Below are 21,668 nucleotides of genomic sequence, written 5' to 3' on the forward strand. Positions count from 1 at the left end.
ATTTGGCATGGAACAATATTTGGGTACGAGAAATGCTTCTATGAATATCCCTCTCTCCTTCAGAGAGGTGGATGAAAAGGGGGAGGAAAGGTCTCCCTTACAATTTACAGTAAAATTTGAGAGTTGATCGAGCAAATTGAACCATATTTGGCATATGAGGGTATTTGGATACGAGAAATGTTTCTATCATAAATTGAAGCCCCACCTTTTTTCAGCGGAAAGATTTAAAGAGAGAAAGGGGAGCTTCCATATAATTTTTTTGCATAACTCCAGAATTTATCGAGCAAATGAAACCAAATTCGGCATCAAAAAGTATTTGAGTATGAACAATACTTTTTCTATGTGAAACAATTCCTTTCTTGCAATAGGATGATTGAATTTTTAATATAGGAAGGGAAGAGGAGGCTTACATTTAACTTTTTTTTTACAAAATCTGAGAAATGGACAAAACCTAATATGGAAAATCATTTTGGTATGATTCAATCTGACACACCATCCTCTATTCAGTGAGTAGGTACATAGGAGGAGGGAGGTGAGCCCAATACAATAGTTTTAGCATAAGTTCTTAATTTATGCTAACGAAGCCAACAATTGGAAACAAAAATGGCATGGAAAGGTACTCGGTTACGAGATATGTTTCTACGATTACGATCCTTAAGCTTCACAGTGTAGAGAGAGGAAGAAAGGAGGAAGCTCCATATAAATTTTGTTGTAAAGCTTTAAAACTGATCAACCAATGGAACTATATTTGATATTCAAATTATCAGATCTTTAACACAAATTTATAGAGCAAGATTTAGAAAATTTGTTTAAGTTATCTTTGTGTTGCAATTCGAAACTCCAGCTGCAGCTCTCATTTTATAGCGGTTGCTTATGAATTATGTTATAATTTGATTTAAAATAATACCAATTGAACAATAAAAATTTGAATAATTTTTGAAAATATTTCTTTTGATTTTGAAAGGTGTAGCAAAGCACACCGGGTCAGCTAGTAAATCATAGAAACGTCTTTCTTAAATCAAATCTTGAATAAATTTGTGTCTTTGTTTCATTTAATTTGATGACTAACAAAAACAGTGAAAAAAACCCTTTTAGACATTTAATGGGAAACCGGTTTTTGCTCAGTGAATTCCAAAAAGCTAGAATTCACCTTTATTCTAGGTGAAAGGAAAAGGGTACATTTAACCTTTTTTCTAGATGAATGAAAAAAAAAATGTTAAATTTACCTCGAAAGAGGGGTGGAAAAAAACTACCCCAGTTACTCGGTAAATTTCACCTTTTTATTATTTTTCGTGTAAGTGTAAGTGTTTTAAATGCTTTATTTATTTTTCAGACTGTTCGTTATCATAATCTGAAACGAATAAGATCAAATGTACAACCCACTGGCAGTACGAAGTTGAAGTCCTCCTGTCCTAGCAATTGAACGTTATTAAAGTACACTGAACCCAAATTCACTCTTAAAATACACATGATTTTTCACTTAAAAACAAGGATCCAGTGATTTTCTTCCATTCAAATGCGACATATACATTTCACTTGGCAGTCACTTAAATTTCAAGTGAATTCATCCACATTCACTTCAGTCGTTACTTGAATTTGAAGCGAGAAAAAATCTTCACTTCCCCATCACTTGAATTTCAAATGAATGTCGGGTTGTAATTGTGTTTATTTTCAGAGTTCAAATGGCAAATTCTAAAGAGCATGCAGCGTTTAAAGCTTATGCTGGATTTTGATTTTCCCAATTCTTTACTAGGCGATTTTGGCTGTAGTTTGTATTAAACGTGATGTAAGAAAAAGTTTTTTAAAGGTGTTAACATGTTTCAGCTTGTGGGTTGGACTGGACAGATTTTCTGGTTTACAACAGGGAAGATTTAGAAGTCGCACTATCCGCAGTAACCGATCTGCCTTGGGATTACGATGGAATTTTCCAATCAATAAATTTATGGCGAAAGCGTAATGTAAGTATTTGAAATCGAAGTGGTGTTCTATAAATGTTCTTTTATTTAAAAACGCGAGAGATAATTAACTAGAAACTTGCTTAGAAATTCAGATAAATTTAACTCGAACGTCATAGTGTAATTCACTTGACCGGTCACTTAAGTGAATTCACTTGACCCATCACTTAAAATTCAAATGAAATTACGTTTGGCGAGAATTTACTACAGATGTCACTTACTTTTTAAGTGAAAATTATTTTGCGTGTACATTTGTCACTAAAAGGTGATACGGTCAAAATTTGGTCAAGGGAAAACGCGTGTAAATCGGTGAAATCGTTTATTTAAAAAATCAAATTAAAATTTTTTTTTCAAGTTTAATTAGTACAAAATTCAGGAAAAATATTCATTTAGGCTTCCGCTTTTCCAAATCCTTAACGCTTAACGCTTAACCCCTACCATCAGATTTTGTACAGCCAGCTTGTCCACCTTCTTCGCCGCAGAAAGCCAGTTTGCCTTGAACTGCGGCTCGTCCTTAGCAGTTTTTTTGGTCTTCTTTAGGTTCCGCTTGACTATAGCCCAGTATTTCTCAATTGGGCGGAGCTCTGGCGTGTTGGGAGGGTTCTTGTCCTTGGGAACCACCTGCACGTTGTTGGCAGCGTACCACTCCATCGCCTTTTTACCGTAATGGCAAGAGGCCAAATCCGGCCAAAACAGTACGGAACAGCCGTGTTTCTTCAGGAAAGGCAGCAGACGTTTATTCAAACACTCTTTCACGTAAATTTCTTGGTTGACAGTCCCGGAAGCTATGAAAATGCTGCTTTTCAAGCCACAGGTACAGATAGCTTGCCAAACCAGATATTTCTTCGCGAACTTTGACAGTTTCATGTGCTTGAAAATATCTGCTACCTTTCCCCTTCCTTTTGCCGTATAAAACTCCTGTCCCGGAAGCTGCTTGTAGTCGGCTTTGACGTAGGTTTCGTCGTCCATTACCAAGCAGTCAAACTTCGTCAGCGTCGTCGTGTACAGCCTCCGGGATCGCGCTTTGGCCGTCGTATTTGGTTTATCATCACGATTTGGAGTCACTACCTTCTTGTAAGTCGATAGTCCGGCTCGTTTTTTGGCTCGATGCACAGTTGTAGACGATACACCCAGCTTATTTGCGGCATCTCGGAGAGAGAGGTTAGGGTTTCGCTTGAAACTACCGGCAACTCTCCTTGTCGTCTCAGCGGCTTCCGGTTTTCGATTTCCCCCTGATCCAGACTTCCAGGCTGTCGACAAACGTTCCCCAAACACTTTAATTACATTTGTAACGGTTGATTTGGCAACTTTTAGCGATTTTGCCAGCTTTGCGTGCGACTAGCTCGAATTTTCGCGATGCGCGAGCAAAATTTTGATACGCTGCTCTTCTTCCTTGGACGGCATTTTGACAACTGAAGAGTGAATTCCAAAATCAAAATAGGAGCAACATTCTACACACACACGCTTTCAAAATGAGGGATGTTCAGGTTTTTTAAATGCAAAATTGAAAGAAATACGTCAAGTTGATATTGACCAAATTTCATCTACAACGTTAAAAAAAGCTGATCATCGATAAAATAATCAAAATGCGGTGGTCAAATCGTGCGCAAATTTTTGGTTTCCTAGCGGGGAGATTTAAAAAAAAAATCCTGATGGACTGAGAACTGTTTTGCGGGCACCTAGCAGTTTGCAGCCAGAAACTTTTCTTCGACCAGTCTCGCCTGGATGTTTCAGAGGTGAATGTGGAGAAAAGTTTAAAAATTTGATGTCTAAAACTTAAGGTGGTCGAGGATCTTTGGAAGTTGCAAATCATTAAGTTATTCATAACGATTAACATATTTTAATTAACAAAGAACACTACTTCCAAAAACGATTTCTTATCTCCCTCAATACTTCCATAGGTCCCAAAACGTTGACAACCTATTTTGGAAGGCTCTGAAATATTACCATTACGCGAAAATTGTGGTATAAAAAGTCAACAATGTTGCTTTCGTGCCGAAGAAAGACAATCTGCCAAAGTTGGCATAACAAAGATCGAATATGAATAATTTTGAAGATCAAGTTCCAGGAAACAGTATACGTTATCGAAAATAAATTGGAAAAGGAGTAGTTTTTATTGTGTATTTACTATATATGGCACACGTGGCGCCCTTAAATTGAAGTCGTTGCACTTCTTTTTCGGAAGCTACCTCAAGAACCACTTGACAGATGGTTACAAAAATTTACACATATAAATATTGCATAATAAGATAGTTCAACTGAAAATTTCATCATAAAAATCCTGTATTCAAAAGTTCTCCACAAAAGAAAGTTTTGCGTTTTCTTTTCGAATACACTCTTTACATTTTCATAAAAAAAACGATTAAGCTAGGGTCTTCACCGGCACTTTCGAGATTCCATCGTCCTGATTCTAGGGAATAAAAGTATGTTCTGAAGTATGACTTCTGAAGATCGAGAAAAGCTCTTCTGAGCTAAAATATCGAACCCGAAACGGTCATCCATTCAAGATGAAATTAGGAAAGCCACATTAGGAAGTTATTGAATTTTGATTTTTGATACCAGAGAACATTATCAGGAAGAAAGAATCCGAAATGTTTTCCTTTAAGTCTGGAATGATTGTGAGGGAATTAAAAATTCCAATTGGCATAAAATCAATTTCAGTTTAGAACAGGAAAGTGTTAACTTTGGGAATAATTCAATCTGAACCACTCTAATCGATGCATCCTCACACTTAAGGAAATAATTTTTTTGTTAGGTCCTTTCCTTCATTAGTGTTTTATTTTATAAACAAGATTTGTTTAATAGTTACGCCCGGATTCAAAATTTTCCTTCAGTGGAACTATTTCCACTCAACGGTTGTCCGAGAATAAAAAAACAGCGCGTCCCGATTCATGCACGATCGCCTCATTCTAGAGTCGTAAAGACGCTACAACTCTTCGCTTTCCCCAACGGGCATTCCTTTGATCCTCGAGATTGTTTTGATGACCGACACCGACGCCGATTGAGATCATCCGACGACCCAACACGACCGACCTGTACCGAAAGGTAGAGAGGTTGCATCGTTTCAAGTGTACGGTGGAAAAACCACCATTCATTTTCCATTCTCAGCGAGCGAGCGCAAGTTGCCCGCCAACCAGTTTCGAGTCATTCTTGCCAAAGAGCAAACGCGTTTCGAATTTTCCGCGATCGTTCGGCCTGGGGCGGAAAAATTTTGACGGATCTGCCTTTTTGTTACAATCGTCGAGGAGGTGATATTCGAGTGAAATGAATTGCGGCTAATGATCGTGTCTTAGTGATAGCAGCAAGAAGTCCATAATTGCGGATCAATCGGTGAGAAATTGAACAACCTTAATGGCAAGCGACGATCATCATTAGCGATCGCGAGCGACGGCTGTGCAAGATCCGAAGATGCCCGAAAAAGGAACAAATTCGCTGCGGTCCACGGAAAAATGACAGTTCCATCATAGCGGCGGAGAATAGGAAAATTGGACCGCGACATACTCGCACACACTTTCACAAGACCAATCTCTCGGTGGAAAACAGAGAGAGAAGGAGCGCGAGATCGAAGTGACGGGAAAATTTTTTGCGAGAGTTTGACGAGATCATCAACATCAGCAGCACGTGTGTTGGAAAAGGAGAGCGTCGAAAACAAAACAGCCACAAGAGAATTCTTACAGTGGCGTTCAGCAACTGAGTGGAAAATGTGATTTATGATCGGATCCGGAGATCGGGAAAATTGGAAGTGTTTTCTTGAGATTCAGACACGAAATTTGGATACATAAAAATTTATGTAGAGGAATCGATTGTAGGAGGTATGTTGAACATTTGAAATTGAAGGACATTTCTTGAATTAGTTTTAAAAGGATTGTTTTAGTCAATAATGCTATTCAAGAGCAGTTTCAAGAGTTTTTTAGTCTTTTAGTTTAACCAAAACTTTTTATTCTATTCGTGTCAAAACTATAAGTTCACTTCCAGTGCTCAATGGGGGGAAAAATGTAAAAACCGCGAAGAAATTCAAAATCTTCCCTCCTACAGGAACCAAGTATATTGAAATATACTTTGCTTCAGTGAAAATGTCCAGAGTATCGATTGAACATAGTTTCAGATGCCGCACAAGCTTACGAACGAAGATACAGTGCCTTTTAAACCATTTTCTAAACAATTAAGAAAAACACTGATTTGGACTGGAGAATTTTGAACCGAAATAGACCTATCTTGTATGATTTTTTTCGAGGAATCAAATGATATTACCGCACGCATGGGAAAACGGCCAAAACTCCGATGCGTGCGGTGGCTCAAACAGCCTTTATTTGATTTCTAGGAAAAAACCATACGGCGGCGGCTTCTGAAACTATGTCCAATCGTTTCTCAGACATTTTCTCTAAGGGACTGTATGTATATTTTCATAGATTTGATTCATGTAGAAGGGAAGATATTGAATTTCTTCGCGGTTTATGTACTTTTCCCCCATTGTGCAGTGGGGATAACTTTGAACAGCTTTCGAAGGCGATTTAGCTCAGATTATTGTGAGGGTTCCAAAAAAAAAAAAAAAAAAAAAGAACAATTTAAGTTGTTTCTTTAGCAGAATAGTCTTTTTCCAGCTTCATTCAATTCATTCAACTGCCAGGATCTCGAAATATTGATTCTCGGATCTCGGATTCTTTTTTGCCTAGTATTCAAAAAAGTATTAAAATATTTCCATTTCGCACTTATAAATCTGGAAAGGGTACTGTTGTGAGGTCACTGCAAAATTATGGCCATCCGAAATTTAGTTCTAGATAAAGTCTATGATATTCTTTGCGTTTTGTTCTTTTTTCCAAATGTCTATTTTATTAGTTTTTGAGTGAGATAAATTGATAAACCAAAAAAATCTTTAAAAAAAAACTATTTTTTCATATAATTCTTATGATGCTTTGAATCAAGTGTTTAGATTCTTAAAAACATATGGTTAAATTTGGTAAAATGAAATTTTCAGAGCAATCTGAACTAAAAACGGTTTAGACCATTAAATTCCTTGCCTTTTTTTTCACATAACAAATAATAGTTTACAAGAATTTATCACGCGCCAGGTTCTAGACAACGAAATAGGTTCCTTCTTATGTTCGAAAATCTCCAGTGTGCATTGTTTGATTTTTTTTATTTTAATTCTAACAGCTCTTGTATTCAAGATAATTTTGGATAATAGGCAAAGATTAATTTAATCAATTTGTGGATTTTATTGGTGAAACTGTAGAGCTATACAAATATTTGGAAATTAAAGGTTTTAGTTCAAGGATCAACTTTCCCAAAGACAAGTTTGGACTTGGATGGGAACAGGTTTTCTTATTGTGTATTTTTCCCAATTTTGCAAAATCCGGAAGTTTTGACGAAATTATTAAGAACTTTTAAACCTAATTGAATCATAGATATTTCTGAAAGCATAAGTCAAAACGTTTTGCGGTCTTCAAAAAAGATCTTAAATGAATTAAAATATTTGATACCAAATATTCAAAGACTTTCATCGGTGATGTCAGAAATAGTAGTAATGTTTGTAATGTTGTAACCGACCCAAATAGATGAATTTTTAGAATTTTCTAAATCTTACATGTCTATAAAAATGAAGGCTATTTTTTAAGACACCATAGCTTCGAAACAGGTAATCAAAATGACTTGAAATTTGGTAACTGATGTTTTTTTTTTTTTGGCCAAGGATGGTTTGTATAAATTTCAGAATCTAACTTTTTATGGGGATCCCATACAAAATCAACTCTGACAATTTTGAGGCAATTTTCAAAAAAAAAAAAAAATGATTCATGAGGACGAATTTACACAAGATGATTATTGATTATTATGCATGAAATTTAGAACACATGCAAGTTTTGTCATGTCATAATGTCATAACGGGGAGGTCCCACACGAAATCAACGCATTATACGACACCCAGCAAACATCAAATCGCATTAGAAACGATAGCTCAAACGGTTAACAATGTTGATGCGAATCGCAATTCCTACCAAATAAGTAAACGATCGTAAAAATGGTTACTTAAAGTCGCTATAAATCGGATGTGATAAAAAGTCCGCCATGTTTGTAAATTTGTTCTCCCGCGCGGGATTCAAAAAAGAAAACAACCTTGTTGATCTCTCTGCGATAAGCAGTGCTACCAGATGGCTAAAAAGCAGATGGTTTATTTGGAAAAATGTCCAATGAACGAAGCAGCAGTTATTGTCGCTGGCAACGGTTTGCATGCATTGAGAGTAAAACTTGCGCTCTCTCGCATACCTTCAGGATGTACGAATAAGGTGTTGAATATCGTCCAATTTGTATAATTCTTATAGCTTAAGCCAGATGTTAAAATTTTGTATGTATGTATAATGCCTCCACTTTCGAAGATAAATGCTGTATTTTCGATTTCTATGTGATGGTTCTATAATTCTTTAATCTGATTACAAACAGCTTACGAAATCCAAAACATTTGTGGATCAACATTAATAAAATTGTCTTTAACAAACAAAGAATTCTTCGTAAGCTTTGAAAGTAATTGGAGTTTTATTAAGTGAAGAAAACCCATCACTGAACTCTTCAATGATTTTTCTCATTAACGTGAGTGAAAAAATTACAACCAATTGAGCCTGAAAAAAATTCCAAATTTCGGACTACCAATTTTTTTTCTCTGCTGTTTCACACAACAAAATTGATGATTTTAAAAATAATTCTGTAACTGGAATTGATGGAACATCAACCAAGTTTTTGAAAAAAATATAAACACAAAAATATTTATAAATACACTGAAGTTGTAAATCAAAGTATAAGCATATTCCTCTTAGTTCTCGTGTTGCGAAAAATATATATGGGAGACCAACTCCTTCCTTCCTGTATCCTTAATGGAGTCGCAATGAACACAATAACCATATTTCGTACCCAAATGGCCTCCTATATCAAATAAGGTTACATTCGCTCGAATAGTTCTCGAGTTATGTAAAAATAATTTTTGAGCCCCCTCATTTTCTCTCCTCCTTCCACTGGAAAAAGGGGTCTCAAATAATCATAGAAATTTTATATTCAAATATTATCCCTTGTAAAACAAGGTTCCATTTGCAAGATTAGTTTTCGAGTTATTAAATTATTAGGGAGTCCCTTTTCCACCATCCTATCTCCCCACTGAAAGGAGGGAGGGGTGCGAAATAACCATAGAAGCATTTCTCGTACCCAAAAACGCTCCCTTGCCAAATTTGGTTGCATTTGCTTGATTAGTTTTCAAGTTATGCAATAAAAATCGTATTAAGATCCCCCTACACACTTTTGGAAAGAGGGGTTCCAAAGTATCATAGAAACATTTCTCGTATCCAAATACCCTCCCATGCTTATTCAGGTTTCATTTGTCCGATTAGTTCTCGAGTTATGCGAAAAATATTGTGGAAGCCCCCCTACCCGCTTCCTATTTCCCCACTGGAAGGAGGGGGGATACTAAACCATTTTAGGAACATTTCCCTTTACTAAATAAACTCACATGCCGATTTAAGTTCCATTTGCATGATCAGCTCTCGGTTTAGTAGTTTCCGAGTCTATAGGGAACAGACAGACAGAATTTCACTCTTATATATTGTCCATTCCAATGAAATTATTGGAAACGTCGCTGGTGAACTGATAACAAAACACAGACTTCCGACAATCCAGTAGTTTACTTTTCTTTGTCGAAAGTCTTTCGGAAGTTGAAAGTCCGAGCTTCCGAAGTAAAATTTACTACACTACACAAGTTAAAACTGCATTAAATCAAATGCAACTGGTTCATATGAAATTAAATTTCTTTAACGATTGTTAAAATTCTCTTATCATCTCTCATGCATCGCCTGTGAGAGCTTATCAACAACCTCATTAGGACCAGTTAATTTCCCAAAGCGTGGAAACAGGGTGGCCAGCAAGTTTCCATTTTCAAATTCCCGGTTTTTTCCCGGTTTTCCCCGAATGAGATTGTATAGTTTTCCCTGTTTCAAAATGCGCAAATAAATATGTTTATCAGGTTTTTTGACCAAAAATGAAGATATTTTTATGCAAGTTGAACGTAAAAATATGAGAGGAATTTTAATTTTTATTTTTTAGTTTGATCTTGAAACTCAAAGGTTATCCAGAATATGGTGATGATAATACGGTAAGAATATAGAGAAAATAATTCTATTTGTCTTAACCTTAACCAAAAATTGTTAACTTCTTTTCAGTTTTCATACCATCTTCGTCTCTTTTAATGGAAAATGCTTTATTTTTATTATTTAAATGAGATAAATTATAGTTTTAATATGATGCCATGTATAAAATACTTTTTAAATTTCATGTTGAAATACTGAATTTTATTGTAGAAATCTTGCTTCTGAATTCTGAAATTTGAAACATAATCATGCGCGATAAGTTTCGTATTCAATAACTTAACTTCAAGTTTGGCTTCATTATAAAAATTTTAATTTCTGACGCTTATTTTATTTTTGAAATAAGAAATCAAAATCGATTTTATAGCTTGACTACAAATTGAAATTCTGATATTTTCCTTTAAAAGTTCTTAAAATATATTACCTATAATTAACCTTATTCATGCTAAGCAATCTGAAATTTTATTTCGATTCTCATATTGATTTTTTTTATTTTTTTGTATACCTTTAAATTTTATTTTAGAATGCTCTGAGTTCTAGATGCCTGAATATATTTACCTAAATTCTGATATATTCATCTTAATTCTTAAAGTCGCGAATGCCACAAAGATGGTAAAACTATTATAATCGAAACAAAAAAAATCTAAATTCTTAGTCTGAATTTTTAGTCCTATCCCAAAAATGCATGTTTTTATTCGATTTTTTCAATTTGAAATCCTATTGGTTTAATTGAAAAATGTATACAGGAATCAAACTAGTAGTACTTTGTTACACCTTCTGTCTTCTGTGCGTTTACTAATTAACAAAATAGAATGATGGCATCTTATTTTATTGTTTCCGGATTTTTTTCTTCATATGAAAATTCCCGATTCTCAAAAGTTGAAATTGAACGTTAATTTAGAAGAATTTATTTTTGTCTTTAATAGAGAAGAAAATATTTTCGAAACCAAGTAAGATAAGTAATTCGAGGTTATGTCGTTTGTCAGAAATTTGATGTTTAATTTTTGAACTTACGTTTTGATTATTTTGACAATTTTGAGGGTGTTAGTGTATACATATAACACAAACAAAAAAATTTTTTTTAAATATTTTATCAATTAAATGAAAACTTGAAGTTTGGTTATGATTATTTTCGAATTTTGATAAAGGTACCGTAAGCTCAATTGAAAATAGCTGAAAATAAGTTAAGTCACGTCAAAAAAAAATGTCAGTGATCAATTTATTTAAAAACAGCATTTGATCATAAGTTCTCTATAAAAAAAAATAGCTATACAGAAAACTACTTGACCGAGTTAGGATGAATAACTGACTTCATATCTCTCTTTTAACGTTATATTAACATTGAATTTTTCGTATACAAAATTAATTCGTTATTTTTGTCAGACTCTTCAAAATAGCTCTCCCAGTTTAAATGTGTTTGATAGATTTCTGCTATTTTTTTCAAGTTTCGTTTCAGCATAACGTGTTTTTCTGAAAAAAAAAAAAAAACTAGCTCACGATGCAGATTCAAACATCATCAATTCTTAAATAATAATTTCGCTTATAAGATAAATGTTAAGCTTAAGGAAATCTTAGTTTTCGAGTTGTGGATTCAACCGAAAGCTGTCTAATTTCAACGTATGAATCCACATCACTCAGAACTAAAAAGTAGCAGCATTCACTGCAGTGCACAATATGCGTTGGTTAAGAGATAGTTTATGATCGTGAAATTTTTCTACGACGATTCTTTGCTCGAAAGATGTATGCGCTGAGTTAAAGAAATCTATATTTTCAAATGGAATTCCCGACTTTTCCAGGCATGTATTCATCCCGACATATTCCCGCTCTTGCTTCACAATCTTTATTTAAAGGACTATGGATAGTAAAGCTTCAGAGAAAAAGTTTCGTCATGATGAAATGATGGATTTTTTTGGATTTGATAGGTTTAGTATATATGAGAAAAAATAATCCATCGATAATTTTCCCGGTTTTGATTTGAATTTCCAGGTTTTTTTCCCGGTTTTCCCGGTTCGCTGGCCACCCTGGGAAAATCTTGTCGTTGAAGAAATTTGATTTTAAAAAATCATTCACAGGATATTAATTACTAGCTGACCCGGTGTGCTTTTAAATTATTTTAACTTTTTATCAGTACGACAAATTCAAATTTCAAAATTGTTCTTTAAAATGGAAGCTCCAACTTCTACTTCGAACTGCAATACTAAAAATCATCACATGCATCAACTGGCTTTGATTGCTTCATTAGTTTTCAATTTATGAGAAAAAAATATATAAAAATGCCTTCTCTTTTCTCTCGTCTCCTCTTTGAAAAAAAGGGATAGATGCCTTGTATGAGTATAAGAGTAATGGTATGAGATCCTTTTTTTCCTTTCTATTTCCCTTCTGTTAGATGGAGGGGTCTCAAATATTTTTTCTCATTCCAATACCTTCCCATGAAAAATTAACTTTGTTTTGCTTGATTAAATATAGTAATCCTAATCAAAAAGGATTGGAGCATCCCTCCTCCTTCCTCATCATCTCACTGTAAGGAATTCGGGGTCTCAAAAAGTCCTAGAAATATTTCTCGTATCCAATAACCTTCGCATTCTATGTTTCTGTCAAAAGTGTCAAATAAGTAATCCAAATAATCATAGAAGTATTTCTCGTACCCAAATACTCCTTCATACAAAATTTGGTTCCATTTGCTTGATCAGCTCTCGAGTTATGTAAAATTTTGTATGAGATCCCCCCTCCTTTTTTCATTTCCCCCATGGGAGAATGGCGGGTTGACAAAAGATCATAGAAGCAGCGATCTCGTTTTAAAATATCTACCAACCCATTACAAATTTGGTTTATTTTCTCGATTAGTTCTCAAGTCTTGCATAAAGATTTATGAAAAATGGGAAGGAGAGGCGAACCAGCCTGCGGCTGAAAACCTCTTAAATAAAGACAAAAAAAAAAAAAAAAAAAAAAAAAAAAAAATGGGAAGAATCTCTCTAGAAGGATGGAAGGATCTCAAATATATAATGTAGAAATTCTGCAATTGAATGATTTGGGATGCGATCCCCTTTTAACAATAATTGGAGAGGTTTTTCAATACAAAAAATCATCTTACAAAACTGTAACAAACATTATAAAAACACAAAGAAATTTGTGTGGATTGATTACATGTATTTAACATTTATATAATATGAGAGCTCTCATTAATTAAAAGGGGAATGCTATTTAATTTCAGAAAAAAAAATTTCATGAAGACAAACCGCTTATGTTTATCATATTTTATTAGAAATATTCCAAAAATTGTTCAAACTTCTCATTAGGTATCTATTTATTTTGTTTAGGGGCCCGCCTTTACAAAAACTGTAAGTTAATACTTCAAGTAAGTTCATTTTGTGCCAAATTTGAACAAAATCATTTGAAAATCGTTCGAGTTCTGTCACATTTTACAATGAATTTGTAAGAGACCCCTTCCTCTTTTTCCTACAGAGGGCCTTCAATCTAATTACTCGTCCAAATATATCAAAACTTGTCAAACATCATAATGAATCATTTAGTTATGTTGAAATATCTTTGTGAAGAAAATTTGATGGAAAACACTTGTAATTGTATCAGATTGTGTCATATATTATCTTAATTTTGTATGGGAGCCCCCTCTCTCAAGTCGGAAGGTACCGAAACTATTATAGAAACCATTCTCGGTCCTAGAAACGGCCATATACCAAATTTCACCTTGATCTGTCCATTAGTTTCTGAGTCTATAGGGAACAGACAGACAGACAAACAAACATTCGTTTTTCTATATACAGATGAAATAAATTTTAGTGAAAGTTTGATAGGTAAAATGATTCGCTTATTTAAGTATTTCCAAAAGGTTTTCTTTTTCAATAAAGCCTTCAAGTTACCTTTTTTATTGCAAAAGTTCAGTATACCATTTCACAGCCCTGGTTTAGTTTTTTTTTGGTAAGTACTCTTATGAAGTAATAGAAGAATTTTTGATAGACATTTTTATTTGAGTCGTCATGTCATACAATTTTACATGATACTACTTTTACGATCACCGTTGAAATTCACCTTAGTCAGCATACAACAATTTTTTACTCCGCTCTATAATTTTCCCAGTTATTAGACATGCGGGTACAAAGAAATTCAGAATAATTTCTTCCTTTTTTTAAATCATAAAAGTCAAAGAATTATGTTAGAGGTAGTTAGACAACTTCAAAGAAGAAAAAATGAAAAGTTGTTGATTGTTCAGTGGAAAATTTGCTGTAAAAAAATTGGAACAAAAATCACAAGCAAAAATGATGTTGATTTTTCGATACAAAATAGTCAATTTTCCCATACAAACCTAAAAGTTCACACGGTGTCTCTGAGAAAAAACTTCATTTTTTGAAAATAAGCATCGCTAAGTTTTGCATCGTTTGAAAGCTGGGACTTTCCCCTTTCATTTGAACCCAAATTTGAAATAATCCACAGGGGGGTCTAGAGCAATTTTTTTTGTAGATTTTTTAACCTTTTTAAAGTTTTTTTTAAGACAAAATCAAACTAATCACTGTGAAAACGCTCGTCTTCATTTTAGCGGTAATCAAACTCCATATGTCAATAACATGATTTAATAGGAAATTTTCCTTGCTAAATCAAATAAAATTTATCATCACTGATTGAACCAAGACCAGTAATAATATTCTACGAGCTTAGTTATTGATTGTAGAGTCTATAAATGTTTAGGATGGATTATTTACATTAAAAAGAACAATCTCTCATCGTTTATGCTCAGGATAATCTAGAGTAATGAGCATTTGTAGGGTTTTATTCTGGAAAAAATGTCTTTCAAATGGTGCAAAAATTAGCGATGCTTATTTTCGGTAAATATTTAAAATCGTTCCATCAGAGACACCGTGTTCAAATTTACTGCTGTAAACGTTATTTAAAAGTTCTGCAAAAGATCATGGATGAGTTTTGAACCAAAACGAGACTTTGAAGACCCCAGGGTTTGAGAAATTAAACAAAAAGACCCCAAATAGACTCAGTCGATTCGGCATGCCATTTTAAATGTTGAGTCGATTTTTCCTACGGCCTGAAAATGTACAAGTTGAGTACATTTTTTTGTACCCTAACGAGTTGATAGAGAAGTTCTGATAGTTTTTTTTTGCATCGTCATGTTGTACAATTGTTCACTTTATTCCAAACTCCATGGTGTGTTTTTATATAGATATCTCCTGTGATTTCCGTTTCGGAACATCTATCATATAGAGGTAGAGCTAGATAATCAAAAATTGACATGATAATACTTTTTACGGTCGCCTTTAAATTTCAACTTACTCATACAACATACAACAAAAAAGTTGTCGATTGTTTCGACATGATCAGATATCAACAAGACATAGGTACACAGTATTTAAAAATAATTAAACCGGTACTGAACACTTCGAATATCTACGCAATTTTTCTTTATGTTATACACTAATTTGAATTCTTATTCTCATTTACAGACCAAGCAACAAATACTACAGTAGAGGAAGAAGAGAAGACTAGATAAGTCTTAGTACGATTACCTCCACAACAGTAAAAATGAACCGCCAACGATCCTCGGTACGCAGTCGAGGTTCGTCCTCGACCACGACCAGCGATCCTCGCGAAAAGGTGAAGGACTGCTGCCGAAAGTTCATCGCGTTCATGTGCACCCAAGTGGGTGTTGGCGGGCTGATCGTTGTATACGCCTTGGTCGGGGCGGCCAGTTTTATGTCGATCGAGACGCAGGAACCTAATCCACTGATCGAATATGTAGCTGTGCTGCGGAGAAATTGTGCCGCTGAACTGTGGGACGTTACGGAGCAGCACAATCTGTTCAATAGTTCGATTTGGCATTTGGAGGCCGATGAGGTGTTGAAGCGGTATCAGGACGACTTTGCGGAAGCGATCAAAAAGGGATACGACGGAAGGACGCCTGAGGAGGTGTGGAACTTCCCGGCGGCTTTGATGTTCTGTCTGGCGGTTTTTACCATGATCGGGTATGGTAATATGGTGCCGAGGACAGGCTGGGGAAAGGGAGCCACGATGATCTACGCGACGTTTGGGATACCGCTGTATATTTTGTATTTCATGAACATGGGAAAGGTCTTGGCATCTACGTTCAAGTGGTTGTATACGTGGCTTCACGAGTGTAGCCATGGGCATGATGAAGATCTAGGGTTAGAGGACGGGAATGGAGTGCCTCAGCGTAAGAGGATAATAGTGCCGACGACGGCCTGCCTTTGGGTCATAACGATCTACATAGCAACGGGGACGATTATGTTTGCGGAGTGGGAGAAATGGAGCTATCTAGATTCGGCGTACTTCTGTGTTACCAGTTTGTGTAAGATCGGGATAGGGGATTTGGTGCCTGGAGCGAACATTTTGGACTCCCAAAGTGGAAAACCCACCAAGTTGGTGATAAACTTTGTCTACATGCTGCTGGGTATGGGTCTGGTGGCCATGTGTTACATTTTGATGCGCGAAGAGGTTAGGATCAAGATGCAGGAGATCAAAGAGGACACCCGACTGTGTCTCGAAGATATGAGTGCCAAATTTGCCAAGTGTTTCGGTAGCAATAAAGATGCACAGTACTATGATTGATACAAATCGTTTACATATTCCAACAGAACAAAGAAAAAGATTACAGTGACTTTGTGAGCGTGTTTAGTTCTTTTATCTCATTAGATTAAATACCAACTTCCTAAACAATGTATTGATACAAGGTGACAAAAGTGTTCATTTGTTGCTTATAGAAGTAAGTTTTAATAAAAGTATTTAAAAAAACAACATTGTTTTCTTCTGTTTTTTTTTTTTCAGCGAAGAACAGGGGCGGGATTATGGAACTCGAAACAATCGAGTTTCGTTCGATTCGACCGACTTTGGCATTACCGATCTTGAACGAGCTCGATTCGGATGGAACGTTTCGAGATGATCCGGTATACTCAAAATCTAGTATGTTAAAATTTAGAACTCGAACGAGATACGTAATACCAATTCTAATTCGATTTGAGTTAAAACTCGAAACGAGTATCTCTGATCGAATAGGATTCATAATTTCAACCCAGTTTTCATGGATTAATAATATAATACCACAAGAAAGACTATACCAATCAAACTGACTTATACGTGGATACAATATTTTAAAAATTCACAAAAAGAGACATTTCTAGAATTTCCTATCTCGATAAATTTGTTTATGTTTTGTTTATTAACTTTTTCTATAAACGAACTAAAATGTTCCACGAACACCTAAACAATGATCAGAGAAATTACATGCTTATAAACTTAAACAAAGAACCAAAATAGCTCGTTTTTCGTTTTATTTGCAATCAAAATGAAAAAAATGTGTCTTTGTTGTTGGTAGCTTGGAGTGAAAAATTAGTATTGTAGAGATCTTATATGCTTATTTTAGTTGTTGGGAATTTTAGGCGAAAAACTACTTCATACAATAAATTTCGGCTAAATTCTAAGCAGATTGGAATTCCTGAGAAAAATTCACACAACACTTTTACATGAAATTTTCTCACGTTAGTCATCTGGCATTTTCGATTATTTATATTTCTCAGCCCAAATTTCCCAATTTAATAAATTTGGATTATAACCTACAAAAAATTGGAGGTGCAAGATGGTGAACCAAACAAAATTCTAGGAAAGAGTGGCGTAATTTTGGCCATTTTTTCTTTGCTCCATAACTATAATAATAAAATGAAAATAATAAATGGTATGATTTTCTACTTTTCTGACGTATCATTTAGCAGTAAAATTTTAATTATTTAAATTTAAATTTTAATAAATTATTTTTTTATTGATTTATTTCCCCAAGTTCTGGATTTTAAAAACAGTTTTTTTTTTTAAATTGTGGGCCACCAAACTCAAAATGACCAAATATAACATACAAAGTTTATGAGTTGATCAAAACTGTAATCCAAAACTAAGAAGCAAGACCTAAGCATTTGAGCAAATTTTTGTTATGAACTTTAGGTTTCCCACCGATGCAATCTACGGGTGCTTGTTTAGTTATGTAAGTATTTTTTTTTTAGCTGGTTCAAGAAAAGAAGCTTATGAAGTGTACATAAGTTAACAACATATGGAAATATAGGCTAACACAGAGCGACGACGATGACAGTTGGATGGAGATCTTTATTTCAACACACTTCTGAGATATTGAGGGTGGCCCACGATTTCCATGGCTCATGATTCCCATGGCTCATGATCACTCCAAGCTGGTAGATTATTTAAAAGGTCACAGTAAATTCAGTTAAATTGTTGTATTCAACCGTTTTACATTCAGAAATAGATGCATCTCCAGGTGTAAAAAAAATATTTTGCTAAAAATACAAATAAGCCGTTATACATAATTTTATCAGATTTTCAAATCTGTAGACACGAGATTATAGGACAAAAATCCTTTCTCCTATGTCAAAACAAAAATAACTCATAATAAACGGTAAATATTGAAATCCTTTCTAGACGCAGTGAAGATGTGACATTCATCTGGAAATATTACTTACCTTATTACTTAATTCTAGAAATATTGCGAATAGAAAGTAATTCAAAACACCAATTAATTTGAACAACTTGGAAAAAAACAAACTGAATCTAAAAATCGAGCTAGTTTAGATCAAATGTTTGAAAATTATCACACATAAGAACGGTGAAAATAATCCCATATTCTACGGCTTGTTTTTTGCTCTTGGAATTGTTTGGTATTGTACTAATTTATCGATTTTTTTAGTAGAATTCCTTAAACTAAATTTATTTTCTTCTTTGCGTTTTTCGAAAATATCGAAGAGGAGGATAGCAAAAAAAGAATAAGGAAGATACCATCGGTCTATAAACAAGGCATAAGACCAGTAGCTGCTCAAAATTACCCCAGTTAACTCTTCCATTTTCCGAAGAGTTTTTAATCCAAAAATATTTTCTTTAGAGTTCAATAAAGTTTTTTTATTTTGATAAATTGAAAATTCAAAATCAATCAAACGCGATCTAAATTTTGAATTCTGGTTTCACAAGTTGAAAAAATAATACAAGCAACATGTTCCAGATTTGGGGATTGTTTTAGTAAAAGATATAATAAAATAAAGAAAATGGTTTCTATCAAAATAAGATTCACCCTCTGTATTTTGTGAAATTTAAATAAAGGAATTTTAAGTTCCAAATGAATATTTAAAAAAAATATATGCAAAAGGAAATACGATTTTTTTTAAATTAATAGCAAAATAAGAAGTTTCTTAAAACAGATAAAAGTTAGATGTTTTGTTTAATTTCAAAGCGTAGTTAAATTTATATTAACAATTTTGCAGTTTAAATTGGTTAAAACGCGAGTTTAGGTATACTATTAAAAAAAAAAAACTCAACTATAAATTCAAAACCTATGAATTTGAAGTTCAAATATAAGTTTCTTCAATCAGTGAAAATAGCATTGTGTTATAACATTGTTTCTCCCTATTCTCTGAGTGGGGTAAAATTTATAAGAAAATTAACTGTTCCGGTTAATCATGAAGTAATCAAATTTTGTGTATTGTTTGCTTGGAAACAACCTTCATCAGGAAGACACATTTTAAAGGTTTCTGCAAAATCAAGCAGAAACTAAGTTAAATTATTTAAAAAATAATGTGTAAAAATCAAAGTGACTTACATACAATTTTCTGCTAAGTAACAAAATTCAAATTCAAAATTCCGTCCTATAAATATGTTGGAAATCCAAGAAAAAGTGCTAGAATTAGCATTAAAAAAAGAGTTTTCAAACTTTATTGAGTCCCAAGAAATACTTATTGCAGTGCAGTCTGGATTTAGGAAAGAACATTCAACAGAATCTGCTGTGAATTTGATACTTCGAAACTGGAAGATCAATATTGAAAATGGTAGCTACATAATTGCTGTGTTTCTGGATTTTAAGAGAGCATTTGAAACGATTGATCGGTTATTGCTGATAGATGTACTAGTGAGAGTTGGTATCAATGATACGGTTCTTAACTGGTTTAAGAATTATTTAGATAACAGAATGCAAAGAACAAAATTTGGTTCATCTTACTCGCGATACAGAGAAAATAACTTAGGTGTTCCACAAGGAAGTATCTTGGGTCCATTGTTATTTATACTGTACATCAACGACATGAAACAATGCTTACAGTACGGTCGTCTTAAGCTATTTGCGGATGATTCAGTCTCCTACTGGAGTGGAAATGACTTAGAGCTTGCTATTTAAAAAGCAAATAATGATTTAAAAAATATTGCAGATTTTCTAAAACAGAGAAAATTGTGTCTGATTCTTGATAAAACCAACTGGATGATCATTGGCAACCGCAAAATTGGAGAGTGTTCAAACTTGTTGATTGATGGTTGTGCAATCGAAAGAGTACATCAAGTTAAATACTTAGGAGTACAGATAGATGAAAAGTTAAATTGACTACACTATTGGCGATTTGCAGCAAAACTTTTTGGCATGCAGCGCCAACTGATTTTCACTTATGGTACTAACAAAAGGGTGATGATAGCTGTTTTCTAACATGGGAGAGTATACAAATTGTTTTGAAAATTAAGTTTTTGACAGAACCTATCCAATAACAAGCAATAAAAATGGCTAAATCAAGTTAGAAAATCTTCAATTTAGTAGCTTACATGCTTTTTGTATGAGGAAACTTGATTTTTGAATATTTTTCTGAACAAATTCATTTTTGTTTTTTTGCGATCAAGAACAGGCCATTTCGTTAGAATAAAGTTTGATGAATGTGCAAGGCTTTGTTGGTGGTTCTATACGGATGATTCGAGAATGGTTCAGTCTCGGAAGCAAAATATGTTGCTGTACCGGTTACCGAAGTAAAACGATAAAAATGGAGGTACTCAGCTATTAATCAAATTTTGGATCTCAATAATTCGGAACATTAGGCACAATTTTTAAATATTTTGTTTTGATTTGATAATTTTAGAGCCCATGGTTTTCTAAACAAAGTTGTTTTTAAGGTTTCAATGAAAAGAGATTATGACTGGGACGGTTGCTGCTCAAGCATGATACAAATCACAGAATAATGACAAAATTTCAAGTTTATTGAAATAACGTACGCCAAATAAGTTTCAACAAACCCTGAGGAAGCTGGTAGATCGACGTATCAACTTTACGCGCTTGATTTCAATTCTCTTATTTATGTTTGATTTTTAGTCAGAAGAATGAATTTCTCCAAACAAGCATTCTCTATACAATCTGTTCCGAAATTTTAGCGATGGCAGTTTTTTTTCTTGACCGAATTGATTTCATCTTCTTTCGAGTATCTGAAATATTATGTACATATGTTTTAGATATTGATAAATTTTCAGAGAGGCGATCATTGTTGAAAATGATGGAAAAACTTACTTGCAATAAAATTGTCATCTTTCAAATACTAAGAAATAGTTCGTTATAAACGGTTTCTAGACCTTCAAAAAACTTTCTGTATTCATAACAATTCCTTGATTCTGAAGGTGGTACTGGAAACTTGATTGCTCGGGAACTTCGGGTTATTCAAATAGACACAGCGCAGTTTATTTCCAGAAATCTAAAAATTACCAAAGATAGAAGAATAAACTGACCTTTGAATTTTGAACGATTACGTAAATCACTTTTTCTTAC

The 21,668-nt window shown here is 34.0% G+C and overlaps 2 protein-coding genes across 3 annotated transcripts in view; one reads left to right on the plus strand and one right to left on the minus strand.

Moving 5' to 3' along the window:
• Window positions 1-21,668, minus strand: part of LOC129755351 (mitochondrial protein C2orf69 homolog) — a 118,571-nt gene that overhangs the window by 19,160 nt on the left and 77,743 nt on the right. The window lies entirely within an intron of this gene.
• LOC129755360 (TWiK family of potassium channels protein 7) lies at window positions 1,843-16,817 on the plus strand. Of its 2 annotated transcripts, none has more exons than XM_055751818.1 (2): window positions 1,843-1,958; window positions 15,541-16,817. In XM_055751818.1, exon 2 carries the CDS (start codon window positions 15,620-15,622, stop codon window positions 16,661-16,663), a length of 1,044 nt encoding a protein of 347 aa, XP_055607793.1. In that variant the 5' UTR covers window positions 1,843-1,958; window positions 15,541-15,619; the 3' UTR covers window positions 16,664-16,817. The 2 variants fall into 2 exon arrangements, with proteins under 2 accessions (XP_055607793.1, XP_055607785.1); XM_055751810.1 differs by lacking the exon at window positions 1,843-1,958 and adding an exon at window positions 5,120-5,767.

Source organism: Uranotaenia lowii, chromosome 1 (assembly GCF_029784155.1).
Source record: "Uranotaenia lowii strain MFRU-FL chromosome 1, ASM2978415v1, whole genome shotgun sequence".
NCBI lineage: Eukaryota > Metazoa > Arthropoda > Insecta > Diptera > Culicidae > Uranotaenia > Uranotaenia lowii.